This window comes from Eulemur rufifrons, chromosome 9 (assembly GCF_041146395.1).
Source record: "Eulemur rufifrons isolate Redbay chromosome 9, OSU_ERuf_1, whole genome shotgun sequence".
In the NCBI taxonomy this organism is placed as follows: domain Eukaryota; kingdom Metazoa; phylum Chordata; class Mammalia; order Primates; family Lemuridae; genus Eulemur; species Eulemur rufifrons.
In genome coordinates, this window is record NC_090991.1 from 51,403,283 (window position 1) to 51,418,814 (window position 15,532).

The 15,532-nt window shown below is 56.5% G+C and overlaps 1 protein-coding gene across 1 annotated transcript; it reads right to left on the reverse strand.

The window, feature by feature from the left end:
* Positions 1-5,818: 5,818 nt before the first annotated feature.
* Positions 5,819-10,196, reverse strand: TRIM47 (tripartite motif containing 47). The gene is made up of 6 exons (XM_069481718.1): positions 9,496-10,196; positions 8,395-8,490; positions 7,873-8,103; positions 7,501-7,699; positions 7,013-7,087; positions 5,819-6,751 (listed from the first exon to the last, which is right to left on the reverse strand). Exons 1-6 carry the CDS (start codon positions 10,168-10,170, stop codon positions 6,111-6,113), a joined length of 1,917 nt encoding a protein of 638 aa, XP_069337819.1. The 5' UTR covers positions 10,171-10,196; the 3' UTR covers positions 5,819-6,110.
* Positions 10,197-15,532: the final 5,336 nt, after the last annotated feature.

Here is a 15,532-nt window from a genome sequence, read left to right on the forward strand (position 1 = left end):
ATCTGGAGACAGGGCCAGAGGCATGTCTGGAGCTGTTTCTGGTTGCTATGGAGATGGGCCCCACCCTGAGCTTCCCAGCCTGGACCTCCCGGCTCCGTCAAGTTCAGCGTCCCCAGACACATCCGCGAGGTCTGTTCTGAGCGATTCCTGCTGTCTGACTGTTTACGCAGACCTCTTGCTGTCCGTTTCCACTTCTGTGCCTCCAAAACTCCAGAAAGCCAGAAAGAGGCGGTGTCACCTCTGAAGAGGTCCCTTGTCCCAGTACAGAGGAGCCACGGCTGCAGGGACACCTCTGCGCCAAGGAGCTGGAGGAGAGAGGGACCAGGAGAGGTTCTTACGGATCTGGCCCGTCCCTGCTATTTCTGAGTCCTCCCTCCCAGGACTAGGAGGCTCCACTCCATCTCCCTGGCGAGATGCCAGATGGGGTACCTTAGTTGTTCCTGCCTCCTTTTCTTCCTCTTCCTAGACCCATTTCTCACCGAAATAATAAAGTGATTTTTTTTTTTTTTTTTGAGACAGAGTCTCACTCTGTTGCCCAGGCTAGAGTGAGTGCCGTGGCGTCAGCCTAGCTCACAGCAACCTCAAACTCCTGAGCTCAAGGGATCCTCCTGTCTCAGCCTCCCAAGTAGCTGGGACTACAGGTATGCACCACCATGCCCGGCTAATTTTTTCTATATATATTTTCAGCTGTCCATATAATTTCTTTCTATTTTTTTAGTAGAGATGGGGTCTCGCTCTTGCTCAGGCTGGTCTCGAACTCCTGAGCTCAAACGATCCGCCCACCTCGGCCTCCCAGAGTGCTAGGATTACAGGCGTGAGCCACCGCGCCCGGCCATAAAGTGATTTTTGAAATTTCAAAATTGTTTCTCCATGGCTTCCTATCGCTCTTAGGAAAAGTCCAGAATCCTTACCAGGCTCTGCCTCTCTGGACCTGGCCTGCCACCTCCTGCCTCTCACCCCCCCAGGAGTGCTCCGGACAGAACCCACACCCGCAGTTTTTGTCCTGCCAGCTCCTCCCTGTCCTTCAGGCCTCCTCAGCTGTCCCCTCTTCTGGGTAGGTCATCTTGGAAATGTCCCTCCCTCCCCCGGCCCATTAGGGCTGTTTCCATGGCCACTGTCCTTTTCTTTTTCCTTTCTTTCTTTTTTTTGTGATAAAATATAAATAACATATAATTCACCATTTTAATCATTTTTAAGTGTACAGTTCAGTGGCTTTAAGTACATTCACATTATTGTGAAACGATCACGCCAGCCATCTCCAGAACTTTTTCATCTCCCCAAACAGAAACTCTGTCCCCGTTAAACGCTAACTCCCCATGCTGCCTCCCTCAGCCCCTGGCAACCCCATTCCACTTCCTAAGGGTTCAACTACGCTGGGCACCTCACATAAGTAGAATCATACAGTATTTCTGTTTGTGACGGGCTTATTTTGCTTAGCATAATGTCCTCAAGGTTCATCCAAGTTGTACCATTTGTTCAGAATTTCCTTCCTTTTTAAGGCTGAATAATATTCCATTGATGGATCTACTACATTTTGTTGGTCTGTTCATCTGTTGATGGACACTTGGATTGTTTCCACCTTTTAGCCATTGTAAATAATGCTGCTTTAAACATGAGCGTGCAAATATCTGATCCAGTCTCTGCTTTCAATTCTTTCAGCTATAGACCCAGCAGTGGAGTTGCTATCCTTTTCTTTTATATAATAGCATTCATTCCAGCTATAATTATCAGGGGGCCCTTTGTGTGGTGCCTGTGTGGGCAGGGGCATCTCTGCTTTGGACCCCACTCCTGCATCCCTTGCACTGAGCACAGCACCCCACACTGAGCAAATACTGCATGAATGAGTGAAAGTTTCTAATCTTTTTTTTTTTTTTGAGATAGAGTCTGGCTCTGTTGCCCAGGCTAGAGTGCCATGGCATCAGTCTAGCTCACAGCAACCTCAAATTCCTGGGCTCAAGCGATCCTCCTGCCTCAGCCTCCCCAGTAGCTGGGACTACAGGCATGTGCCACCATGCCTGGCTAATTTTTTCCGTATATTTTCAGTTGTCTGGCTAATTTCTTTCTATTTTTTAGTAGAGACGGGGTCTTGCTCTTGCTCAGGCTGGTCTCGAACTCCTGACCTCAAACGATCTGCCCGCCTAGGCCTCCCAGAGTGCTAGGATTACCGGTGTGAGCCACCACGCCCGGCCGAAAATTTCTAATCTTAACAGTGGGGTAAAATGTAGTGCCTTGGCAAACTTAGGTTTGGGATAATCTTAGTTCCTGAAAAACAAATCCTTGGTATCCTCCAAAGATAGACACATCTTCGAAGAGTTTCAAATTTACTCAATTATTCAGAGAAATAATAAAAACATTTATGGAAAGCTTGCCCTGTGCCAGGATTATCTCATTTCATCCGCAAAGCAATGCTGTGCAGTTCTACTCTTACCTGTATTTGACAAGTGAGGAAACCGAGGCATAGAGGGGCTCAGTACACTGTCCAAAGACATGCAGCCTGGAAATGGTTGAAGTGGAATTTTTACCCAAGACTTTTTGATTCCACATCTCATACACAAAACCATTCTCCCAAGCTGGGACAGAAAAGCATTGTTTTTTCTATTAAAGCAAAATTGGAGATGTGGAGTAAAATTCAAAATTTGAATGTCATTGAAAGATAAAGTACACAGAACATGAGAGAATCTTTTCTACTTGCCTCAGTGCCTGGTCCCACGTGCTGCTGGGGCTGGCTGGGCGCGGGCTTCTTCCCCGGCTCCTTCTCTCGGAGCACTTTGGAAGAACACTGAGACTTTCTATCCCAGGTGAAGCCCATGAGGACCACCCGGGGCCTCCAGAATCTTCCAAAAGATCTCACTGCGTGCAAGGATGGGAATGGCCTGTCTTCCAGATTTTGAATGTTGGCATCAAATGGGAATGTGTGTGTTGGGTGTGAGGCTGAGGGGACACAGACCCTGCAGCTAAATGCCACAGTAGCCCCCTGTTATTCCTGGTTTCACTTTCCAAGGTTTTAATTACACACGGTCCCCTGCAGTCCAAAAATATTAAATGGAAAATTCCAGAAATAAACAATTCATAAGTTTTAAATTCTGTGCCGTTCTAAGTAATGTGATGAAATCTAGTGCTGTCCTGCTGTGTCCCACCCGGGCTGTGAATCATCTGTTTGTCCAGCAGATCCACGCTGTCACGCCGTCCACCCGTAAGTCACTCAGCCGCCATCTCTGATAGCAGATGGAAAAACCATAGCGTATATAGGGTTCAATACTATCCTTGCTTTCAGGCGTCCACTGGGGGTCTGGGAATGTATGACGATGGATAAGAGGGACAACTGGGTATTTTCCTCCCTGGGGCAAAAAGCAAGCAAGCCCCAGCCCAGCAGAGAGGGCCCCAGACCCAGCCACGCCCAGTTCAGCCCCATCTTCCTGGCCAGGCCTGGGTTTAGCCAGTCTGGGGCCCAGCCTCACGCTCTCTCCTGGGATGGGGGAGGCCGAGGAAGCCTTTCGGGAGTGCTTCTTGGGTCTTGGGAGGGGGCAGAAGAGGGGGAGGAGGGAGGGAAGAGGACTGGGACCCCTTTCCTCCTGGAGTGTGAGGAGGCGAGGGGTGCAGGACCCGGCAGTGCGCAGCTGCTGAGGGGAGCCACGCTCCAGTCCCTTTCTCAGGCGGTGGGCTGACTCTCTGGCGCTCCCTTTCCCACAGAAACAAAGCTCAAGTGGAGGTTGGCTCCCCGCCTGCCCGAGGAGCCAGATTTGGCTAAAGCACCATAGCCTCAGAGAATCCCTCACCCCTCCGCCATTGTCCGGGGTTCGGCAGGAGCTTCTGAGACCACAGACCCTCCGGCAGCTCTGCCAAGGGCTCTGGTGACCGTGGGAACGGGGACCCAGCCTGTGGCAGCTCTTACACTAAACAGTGCTGGGAAGCAGGGCTGTGCGTGTGCGTGTCTGCATGTTTAGACATTTCCAAGTGCGGGACACACCTAAGCCACGCAGTATGGAGAAAGTGGGTAACCTTGGGCGGCTTCTCAATGTCTCTGTGCCTCGGTTTCTCCATCTGGATACAGTAGTGGGAGGAGAAGGTTGAGACTAGATTGGTGGTTTTCTAATTTTTTTCTTTCTAACAGTATTTGGAATAAAACAGATAAAAACTCTGATTAAAGTGTTGGTGGGGTGCTGAGGGGGGACCCACCCCCGGTTTCCTGAAGCCCACTGTGCCTCGGTGTTCTTCCTCCCGGATCTTCTCAGGGTGCTGTTGGCAAAGTCACCGGGCCGGAGCCACACGCACATACACAGGCAAGCGCCCAGGCAGACGCGCATGCATACACACACACACACACACACACATACACGCGTGTGCGCGCTCCATCCCTCCCAGCTTTAGCATTATCCTAGAGTCACAGAGGAAGTACAGGGCTGTGGATAACATCCCAGACTCAGGACTCTGAAACAAAACTTGGGGTCCCAGGAGCCAGCCCCTTGCTAGCTGTGCAGCTGTGAGCAGGCCCTCCCAGCTCCGAGCTGTAAAGCTGCAATGCTGGGATTTGGGATTAAGATGCTTGTGTCACAAAGCCCCATGCAAGTCTTTGGAAGCTGGAAATCACTGCAGGTGGCACACTTGCTGAGTGGCTATGACTGTGGCCACAGACGTGACCAGTCAGGCCCAAATTCCACTGAGGTCTGTCCAGCTCACGTTCCAGGACATGCCAAGGCTCCCTTAGGGTTGGGGTCCAGAGAGTTCCCTGGCAAGGACAGCCTATGGGGCGGAGAGTGCCAAGCTGGGGGAGGAGATGAGCCAGCACGTGGAGGGGGTGGGGGGTAGGGGGTAGGAGGGGCCCTGTGCAGTGGGGAGGCTCACAGCAGGTGGGAAGGGCCTGCCCGACTGCCTGGAGCAGCCTCCCCCACCAACCCCCTCACAGGGTGAGCTGGGGACCTGTGGCTACCAAGGGAACGGTGTTGAAAACATTGGGAGCAAGGAGGCCCTGCCCGGAAAAACAACATCCTGGCTGTTGGGCCTAAAGCAGGCTCCGAGGGAGGGGCTATTTTTAGCTGCCAGGGGCTGGGGCTGGACTTGTATGGCCTTGCTGTCTGGCTGCATAACTCACCCACTGCCGCCACCCTCAAGGTCTGGCAGCTGTCTGAGAGGCCTTTCTCTGGCTGTGCCCCTGCCCTCGGGGCACAGCCCCTCTGGGGGTGCACCTGGGCCACTGAGAAGCCCGGAGGAGGGAGCTGGCCTGGAAACACACTGGCCCTGTAGCCTCAGGGCATCCCGGGCCTGGCTAGGGTTCTGAGACAGCAGAGGGCTCTGGGCTCCCCCAGAAGAAAGGCAGAGGCTCTCCTGGGACGCAGGGCCTGGAGCAGGACTTAGGTTCCTTTATTGTAGATGTTCTCAGCTCCAGCCACATCCTGGGGGGTCTCAGCCAAGGCCCTCCTGGGGCTGAGAAGGGATGTGTGTGAAAGAGGCTCCAAGTCTCAAGCTCTCTTGCCCCACCCAGGAGTCCTGCCCTGCTCCTGGGGGTGTGATGTTTGTATTTAGTTCTGGGCACAAACAAAAGGCAGGTCCAGAGCTAGGCTGTGGCACTGAGGATAAAAATAGCGGGTAGGAGCCAGGCCAGCCCAAGTACTTGAGCAGCCAGGACACGGCAGAGGTTGCCCCCTCTGGCTGCCCCTGCCTGAAACCAGGGAGTGGGGGGTGCCCCAAGGTGCAGGCACCGTTTCAGCCCCCTCCTCCCCAGCCAGGGCTCTCCCTCCCAACAGGAGTCCTGGGACCAGGGGCTCTGGAAATATGAGAGGTCCTGGGAATCTCAGTGGGTGGAGAAGGATGGAAAGGAGCCGGCAGTCAACAATGTTTATTGTGCACCTACTACACACCAGGCACTGTTCTAGAAACCTGGAACAGAAGGGGTTGGAGTAGCTTGGATCTGTCCAGGCCTGCCAGGGGACAGGGCTGCAGCGGCCTCCTTTCTGAGAGGCGGAAGGCCAAGTGTATCGGAGGTGGAACCCTCTAGAAACGAGAAGGTGAGGAGTGTGGGACTCCAAGGCTGGTGCCTTCCCTGGGGAGAACGAAGGCCCAGAGGAGCCAGCTTCCTGGAGCTGACACTGTGGCAGGAGGGTCCTCGCCCAGCATCACCTCCTCTTCAGCACGGATATGCAGGACTTCTTGAGGGGCCCGATCTGCAGATGGGCATCCACACTCTCCAGGAAGAAGGCAGGCTTGAGCCTGTGTGCGAAGAGCCCTGCAAAGTGGCTGTCCAGGCGGCTCTGGAAGGGGTCGGTGGGGGAGGCCAGGGCGCCACTCCGGCGGGGCCGGGAGGCCTTCAGCCTCCGCAGGAGGCTCATCTTGCCGTCCCGCACGGCGTAGAAGGCCAGGGCGCGATCGGCGTATTCCAGGCAGATGCCCACTGTGGGTGAGAAGGGCTGGGGCAGGGGCGCCTCCAGTCCATGGAACCAGATGGAGAAGCTGCGGCCGTTCCACTGCAGGCAGCAGGAGTGGGCGTTGCGGCCCAGCCGGCCTCGGTCATAGGGCTCTTGCGGGGAGAAGCCTTCGGCCATGACACCCACGCTGACCCAGCCCTCGATGATCTCCACCTCCCAGTAGTAGGTGCCCCGGTCCAGGGCGCCCTCGCCCAGCACCTGCTCACAGTGGGTGAAGCGGGTGGGCGACTCGGGGTAGTTGATGGGACACAGCACCCTCTTGACACCTTTGGTTCCAAACAGCTGCAGGAACTTGTCTGCCGTGTCACTGTCCAGGTCCACGATGTAGGCGACTGATCCCAGGGACAGGAGAGAGGGTGGGGCTCAGGACCAGGCTCAGCTGGGACGGCTCCTCCCTTCAGTGCCACCTCCCCAAAACTGGGCCTCTCCCTCCTTCCCAACCAGCATAACTCAGTGCCGCTGGAGACCAACCCAGAAATGACCTAGTTCTCCCCCAAACTAGGGAGGTGACTCCAAACACTCTTGTGCCAGGGCCCTGCTGGGGCCTGCTCCTGGGACCACCCCAGCAGAACAGGGCCCAGGTGTCCACTTACACTTGAGGAAATAGTCCCGGGGAGCTTCACTCTCCAGGTGGTTGGTGCTGTCGGGGTCCTGGGACTCGGCATCGGCTGCAGCAGAGGAGACAGTGAGGAGCGGCCCCCAGATGGCCCCTCTGAACCTGTGGCTGCAATTCCTCCTCCCCCTCCTCCCAGAGTCCCGAGCCACCTGGCGACAGGCACACGCTCAAATAGGGCACCCCGTGCTCACACCCTGCCTGGTGCCTGAGTTTTGCCCCTTGCCCACTGCTCTCTGGGCCTCAGCCCCGCTGAAGCCAGAGGGTGCATGGGGAGAAGGCCCTCTGCTCTCTAGACTGTGGCCAAAGGGCTGACTGGTCACCACAGGGTGGCGGCTCTAGTTGCTGGCAGGATTGGGGCCCCTCCCTGTGCCAGGCACAGTTTTCCTCCTTCACTCCTGGAGGGGCACCAGGCCTGGGGGCCCTTGTGGGAGACGGGGAGAGGGTGAGTCATCTGGGGGGCCCCACCTTCCGAGCCCAGCTTCTGCAGCCCGTCCTCATCGCTGTCCAGCCCCCGCAGCTGCTCCCACTGGCTGGCGCAGGCCTCGGCCAGCACGTCTCTCACTGCCCGGACTGCTTGGGATGACTTGGTGAAGCTGAGCTCCCTCGGGGGGCCGGGCCCAGGGCCGCACCCCTCCTCCAGGGCCAGCCTTAGTGCCAGCAGCTCCTGTGCCAGACAAATGCCTGTTCAAGCTCTGCTGGCCACAGCTCATCCTGGTGGGGGGCGGACAGCTCTGCCAGGAGGCTGGCGTGGCCTGGCAGGCCAGGCACCCACTGCCCCTCCTCCCACCCCCTCCCCCAACCCCTGTTCCCTCCGTGCCCCCCCAGAGCAGCCCTCACCTGCAGGAAGCTGACCGAGTCGGCCTCGGGGACCTGACTGAGGTTGTGGCGGGCCCGGCTCAGGCGGCTGCGCTGTTCCTCCTGTCGCCGCAGGTCACCCTGGGATCGGCCTAACATGGCAGCCACCCCCTCCTCGATGAAGCCCAGCACCTCAGTCTGGAAGCCCTGCAGGGCGGCCGTGGCCTCCGCAAACAGCCGGCTCACCCTCTCACGTTCTGCCACAGCTGCGCTCTGCACAGGACAGTGGGGGCGGCAATGAGGACAAAAGACAGTCCTGGACGTGGCCCCATCCTTCTCTGACCCCACCTTCCCACCCTTCCCTCTTGGGGGCACAGAGAGGCCACCCTGAGCCTGCCCTGGGTCTGTGACACTCGTGCTAGTGGGGACGGGCAGTGCCCGGGGCACAGGCTTGCTTGGAGTAGGTTGTACCATGCTGAAAGCTCACACTGCCAGGAGCCCATGCAGAAGAGGACAGGGATGGGGACTGGGGGGCGGGAGCGGGGGTGATGGGTAGAATCTGACCTTGATGAGGGCCACCGTGCGCCGGGACTGTGCGATGCCGGCACCCAGCTCGTCCATGCGGTCCTCCACAGCGCTCAGGACTTTGGGCTGCTCGGCCTGTGGATGACACCCTCCATGAGTATGGAGTCTGGCAGAGGCCGCAGCCCTGCACCGGGTCCCACGCCTCCCCAGGAGAGAGAAGGGCAACCAGGGAATGCTATCTGTGCATGGCTAGGCCTGGGAGGGGCCATGATGTCCCGCAATATGCCAGAGGTGCCTCCAGCCCAGGCTGGAGCCGTTCCCAAGTGCCTGGTGGGAGCACAGGCTGACGGGGTGTGTGCCGCCCTCTCTGACCAGCAGGGCTACTACAGGGCCCTCTGGGGGCTCAATGCTGCTCAGTGAGTTTGAGAACTTCCAGTAGGGAAGGAAGGAGGAGTGTGACTGCACAAGAAGGCATTTAACTGTCCTGGAGATCACAGTCCCCAAAGAGCCTGCGTCCCCTATACAAGGCTGAAAAAAGGGGATTCCGGGCAAATCCCCTAGGTCTTTATGAGTCACTGCTCCAGGCAGGAGAGACGGAAAATCCCAAGGCCAGAGGCGCCAAGACCGGGCTGGGGGCCAAAGGAAACTGGAGGCGGGAGGTAGAGGGACGCTGCGCACATGCTCCCACCACGGGCCCCCGGAACAGCTGGACAGAGAGGATCTGTGTGCCCGGCCCGCCCCGCGTCGCACTTCTGTCGCCAGCCACACCCATTCTAAGCCGCCGCCTCAGCGCTGGGACCGGCATGAGCCCCGCGGGCGCATCAGCCGCGCTTCCGGAACCGGCGGCCCGAGACTCCACGGGCCTGACCCGGCTTCCGCCCGCCTTAGGGACCCTGGCCCAGCTGTGGGTCCCCCTGCTCGCCCTTCGCGTCCTTTTCCCGATCTCACTGCTTTCTCCTTTCCCCCTCCCATCTCCACCACTGCGAGGGGATGACATTGTCAGGGCAGGAAGGGACCGCATAATCCCTCAGGTTAGAGGAGGAAATTAAGACCCAACCCGGGGAGGGTGCGGGATCCAAGGCCCTCGGCCCGCTCGCGCAGTAGTCACCCGCCCCTGCAGCAGCCATGCCCGCGTCCCACCTCCTGGAGCGCGCGCTCCTGCTCCAGCGGCACCAGCTCGTGGCCGCGGTGCTCCTGGGCGGCGCAGGCCTCGCACAGGCACACGCGCTCGGCGCGGCAGAAGCGCTCGAGCGGCCGCAGGTGGCGAGGACACAGGCTCTCCTCCAGCCGGCGCAGCGGTGGCACCAGGCGGTGCCCGCGCAGCGCGGGGCTGCGCTCGTGAGGGCCCAGGTGCGCGGGGCAGAAGGAGGCGAGGCAGGAGAGGCAGGAGAGGGCGGCGGGCAGGGCCGCGCCCTCGGGGCACGCGTCGCAGCGCACCGGCTCTTCGCCCTCCGGCCACGGCTCGGGCGCGCAGGGAGCCGACGGCTCCGGGGTGCTGGGCGGCGCGCTGGGCGCCGAGGGCTCCAGGGCCGGGGTCGGGGCGGGCCCGGGCCCAGGCCCGGGGCCCGAGCCCTGGCGGAGCTGCAGCAGCTCGGACAGCGTGTGGTTCTTGCGGAGCTGCAGGCCGTCGGGAAAGGGCTCCTGGCACAGCGGGCAGCGGGCCGCGCCCCCGGGCCCGCCGGCACCACCCGCGCCGCGATGCGGCCAGAGCGCACCCAGGCAGGCGAGACAGAAGTTGTGGCCGCAGGGCAGTGTCACCGGCTCCCGGAGCGGCTCCAGGCAGATGGGGCAGCTGAAGGGCCCGCTGCTGTCCATGGCTCAGGGGCCGCCCAGGGCGCCGCGGCTCTACTCCCGCCTGGGAGGGACCCGGACCGTTCGAGCCGCAGCGCCGCCCCCAAGGACAGGGCCAAGGGTCCGGCCCCCTCCCGCCCCCAGCTCGGCCCGCCCCCCAGCGCCGCCCGGCCCCAGCCCAGACTGCGCGGGGCGGCCTCTGGGGCCCTCTGAGCGGCCCCAGGGGAGGGCGCTGCTGAAAGGGTGTGAAACGAGGGGGCGCGGGCAGGGACTCGAGGGGCACATCGGGAGGGGGCTGGGAAGGCTGCACCCTCCCCTTGGCCAGGCCCGGACTCCGGAGGGGCTGGGCGCGTCCAGCTGGGTAACACCAGCACCTTTATGCTCCAGACCCCTCCCTGGGACCGTGAGCACAGTTCCTGGGCTGCTGACGGCAGAGAAAAATAACTGCTGATGTATGTATGTTTTTGCCCCTTAGCGACTCTGTTTACCCCTGGAGGGGAAATTGGACTTTTCTAGACCCGAAATGGGAAGTTGACGTCATCCTCCAAGGCCCCTGTCTGAGGAATTTAGTTCCGGCCTCTGGACACTCACGGGCACCTGCGCTGTGGCTGGGACTGGGGGTTCCCCAAGTGGAGGCATTTTTAAGGCTCATCCAATTATGCACTTAAAACGGTGCATTTTATTGTATGTAAATTCTACCTCAATAAGGTTACATTTTTTAAAAAATAGAATGGCAACCAAATAAAGTAGGATTGGATTATAACCCAAAGTGTAAAATAAACATCCACGAGTCCATGCTGACTTAAATAAATAATTGGATAAATGACACAAGTAGGGAGAACAGAGACATTTCTCGTTCAGAAGAATTCCAAATAATTTTCGTAGATACTTAACTTCCCACTCCTTACCTGTGAGCGGTGCACAGTGACTCTTCCAAAGGGAGAAAAAGGTTTACAGTGAAGAAACCCCAAACGACCTCAGCCAGGTGATCAAGGTCAATGTTGAGAGTAATGAGTCAAGCGATGGCACCTGCTCTTGACGTGCTGTGGCATGACATGATCTTCCTCCCCCAAAACAGTAACCCCAGTCTGATGGTGAGAAAAACCAATCCCAGTTGAGGGATGGTCTACAAAACACCTGACCAAGTACCCCTCAAAGCTGTCAAGGTCATCAGCAACGAGGAAAGTGTGAGAAACTGTCCCCGCCAAGAGGAGTCTAAGGAGACACGATGACTAAATGGAATGAGGGACCCTCCATGGGATCTTGAAGCAGAAAAGGACACTAGGGAGAAACTAGGGAAATGTCAAGATATTATGGAATATAGTTAATAAGAATGTATCAGCGTTGGTTCTTTAATTGTGATACACATAGCGTGTGAATGTAAGATGTTAACAAAAGGGGAAATTAGGTGTCGGGTATATGGGGACTCTGTACCATTGTGGTAACTTGTATGTAAATTTAAAACTTCTGAAATTAAAAGCTTATATTTAAAAAAATAGAATAATTGAAGCGATTCTTCCCAACCCCAGACTAGCAGACCTCCTGTTGATAGGAGTCCAAAGTGGAGGGAATTTGTGGGGGGGGAGGTTGTGGGAAGAGGATCAATCCATCTAGAGGAAGGGGCTTAATCTTTCTTGCCCTTGAAGAAGGCCTGGTGCAGCCTGGTGCAGCTGCAGACCCTTCTCAAAGCAACGCTTTTAAAAGCTCAGAATAGGCTGGGCAAAATGGCTCACACCTGTGAGCCTAGCACTTCCGGAGGCTGAGGCGGGAGGATGGCTTGAGGCCGGGAGTTTAAGACGAACCTGGGCAACACAGTAAGACGCTGTCTCTAAAACAGTTCATTAATTAATAACAAGGGCTGATGGAGGTCTAATGATGACTGTATTTTTGAAATAGTGATAAGCATAAATGAGATTTCAAATTTTCTGTAACCACTGTAATGTGTCATGAAGATACCTGTAATTTCTATTAGTGACTAAGTCACAGGTACTGCTAATACCACTGTGGTGTGTGCATCCTCTCCATTTGGAATAGAAAGAAATGCTACATTTCAGTGAGAGGACAGTGAAAATGAAAATAAAGATAGAATTTTTTATTTTTTTAAGACAGGATTTCTCTCTGTTACCTGGGCTGGAGTGTAGCCTCCAACTCCTGGGCTCAAGCGATCCTCCTGCCTCAGCCTCTGGAATAGCTGGGACTACAGGCACGTGCCAAGACACCTGGCTGATTTTTTTATTTTTTGTAGAGATGGGGTCTGGCTATTGCCCAGGCTGGTCTCAAACTCCTGGCCTCAAGCAATCCGCCCCCTCAGCCTCCCAAAGAAAGACTTTTTTCCCCAAGACCTCAGGTTAGGAATGTCTACTTTAGAAAGATTCTGTGCAGAGTCCTCTGAAATCTTCCATGAAGAAAGGAAGAAAACTCCTATCTCATAAATGCCTCCCAGGTGAAGGGAGCCGCGCACCACACACTGTCTCTCGGAATCTCTCACGCAGTTTTGAGGGAGCTAAGGAGGATCAGTGAAGCCGTGTCACTCGCCCACATCACCTAGCCAGACAGGGCTAGGGCCAGTGTGTCTGCCTCGAAGCATCCCACACTGCCAGGAAGTGTTAGCCAACCTCGGAGGCGATCTTGGGAAGGCTGAGGGCACTCGGCCTCATCTCACACTTCCACTTGGTAACTGCCCAGCACCGAAGGCTCCACCTCTCCCAACTCCAGGGAGCCCCTGGGGGGCGGGGACCCTGTCTTGGGCATTTCTTACCCTCAGGGGTCACCTGACCCAGCACCCGGCACTCAGCAATCAGTACCAATTTGCTGACCCACCCTGTGGGCCTGGCCCGGGCAGAGGTGTGGGAGCAGGGAGGAGGGTGGGACCACCTCAGGATTTGGCACGGGGCCTGGAGCTGGCAGATGAAGAAAACACGGAGATACGGCGCCTGGGTCCTTCCACGCTTCACCTCTTGGAGACAGGCGAGGCCCCGGGCAGATGGACAGTCGCAGAGGTGGGCGGTGGGGAGGAAGGGCCGCTCCATGATGGGCCAGGGTCTGTTCACACCAGGATCTGCCGCAGGAAGGGTCTGGGGTCCCCCCTCCCAGGGGATATTGGTGTCTGTATTCGTTTCCTGAGGCTGCCACAACAAAGTACCGCCATTTGGGTGGCTTGAGATAACAGAAATTTATTCTCTCACCATTCAGGAAGCCAGAAGTCTGGAATCAAGGTGTTGTTGGGTTGGTTCCTTCTGAGGCTGTGGGGGAGAATCCGTCCCAGGCCTCCGTCCTGGCTTCTGTTGGTACCGGGCAGCGCTGGTGTTCCTTGACTTGCAGACGCGAAATGCACTCTAGTACCTGTCTCTGTTGTCACTTGCCGCCTTCTCTCTGTGTCTTTGTCCAATTTCCTCTTCTTATAAGGACACTAGTCATTGGATTAGGGCCCACCCCACTCCAGCATGCCCTCAACTTGACTACTCTGCAAAGATCCTATTTCCAAGTAGGAAAAGACCCCATTTCCAAATAAGGTAACATCCACAGGTCCTAGGGGTGAGGATTTGAATATATCTTTTTGCAGGGATGCAATTCAACCCATAACAGTGCACAGGTAAGGAAAAGCTTGGAGAGAGCCAGGCCAGAGGTGCCAGAGGCCACACATGTCCCCTAGTGTTCCTGTCCTTATCTGTGTTCCAGGACCCTGGCCCTTGCCCAACCTCAGCACATACTGCTGCCACCACCCCGAGCCTTTACCCTCCACTCCTGCCAGGTCTGCATGCTTGGCTCTGTTTCCCCAAGCTTAAGGGCAGGGAAAAAATAATCCCTGTAGATCCCCTGAGACCAGGTTGGAAATTTTAAGAAGGCAATTAATGAGTTAGGAACTAAAGAGAAAGCAGTCTGGGCATGGTGACTCATCCTGTGATCCCACTGCTTTGGGAGGCCAAGGAGAGCCTGGGCAACATAGCAAGGCCCCATCTCTACAAAAAATAAAAAAACTTAGCTGGGCATGGTGGTGCACACCTGTAGTCCCAGCTACTTGGGAGGCTGAGGTGGGAGGATCGCTTGAGCCCAGGAATTCAAAGGTTGCAGTGAGCTGTGATTGTGCCACTGCACTCCAGCCTGGGTGACAGAACAAGACTATCTCCAAAAAAAAAAAAAAAAGGGCAAACAAAAGAGCACACGTGAGAAGAAACGGCATGGATCGGTGTGCAGAGCGAGACTCATATCCAGACGTGCCTGCTGCACCCACTGAGCAGGCCCCTGGACCCCTGACCCGGTTTTTGTTTTTTGAAGTTCTTTTTCAAAACAGCTGTTTTATGATTCACATACCATACAACTCATGCATTTAAAGTGTGCCACCCAGTGTATTCACAGAATTTTTTGTTGTTGTTGTGAGGTCTGTACTGGGTGATGTAGGATGTTTGGCAGCATCTCTGGCCTGTGCCCCCGGCGTGGCAGGAGCACCATCCCAGTCATGATGGGCAAAACTGTCTCCAAGCTAGTGCAGTGGCACGTGCCTATAGTCCCAGCTGCTTGGGAGGCTTAGGTGGGAGGATTGCACTTGAGCCCGGGAGTTTGAGTCCCGCATGGATATAGCAAGACCCTGTCTCAAAACAAATTTGAGATAATTGTCTCTAGACATTACCCAATGTCCCCGGGGGTGGAGTGGGGGGCAGAATTGCTTTATCTGCTTTATCACAAGGCCTGGCCCTTGGCAGGTTCTGTCTGTCATTAATACAAGGAAGCTGTTCTTCCTCCTGTTCCGCAGACAGGCAGGTGATTGGCTCCTCTCCCCACCTGTGCAGACCCCCCCTTCCCTGTGCAGACCCTTTACAGAGAGCCCTCTGCTGGGCTCAGTCATCCAAAGGGGGGGGCGGGGGGGGTGGAGGGAGGGAGAGGATGGGGATGGAGGTGGGGGCAGTGTACAAAGCAGAAACCAGGAGGGAACCTGTCTCCTGGGGCGGTGCATGGCAACCCGCCTAAGTCTGTTCTGGCTGCTATAACAGAACGTCAGAGATTGGGTGGCCTAAAAACAGACATTTACTTCTCACAGTTCTGGAGGCCGGCATCTGAGATCAGGGTGCCAACATGTCGGGTCCTGGTGCAGGCCTCTCCTGGGCTGCAGGCTGACATCTTGCTGTGGCCTCACGTGGCAGAAGGAGAACCAGAGCTCTCTGGGGCCCCTTTTATAAGGGCACTAATCCCATCCCTGAGGGCTCCACCCTCATCACCTGTTCACCTCGCAAAGGCCCCACCTCCTAATACCATCACTCAGGGATTAGGATTTCAACATAAGAATTCTAGCGGGGGACACAAACATTCAGAGCATTGCAACCCCCATCCTAGGTAGGGAGTAAGTGACAAAACAGAGGTGGATCCTCTCCTGAGGGGTTCTTGGGAAGGC

Bases quoted from the DNA above. Each gene is read 5' to 3' on its own strand.
- TRIM47 (XM_069481718.1), bottom strand. From the start codon at position 10,170: ATGGACAGCAGCGGGCCCTTCAGCTGCCCCATCTGCCTGGAGCCGCTC. The intron at 8,491-9,495 runs GTGGGACGCGGG...TGTCATCCACAG, and splicing joins AGGAGCGCGCGCTCCAGGAG to GCCGAGCAGCCCAAAGTCCT. The intron at 7,700-7,872 runs GTGAGGGCTGCT...TGTCTGGCACAG, and splicing joins ACTCGGTCAGCTTCCTGCAG to GAGCTGCTGGCACTAAGGCT.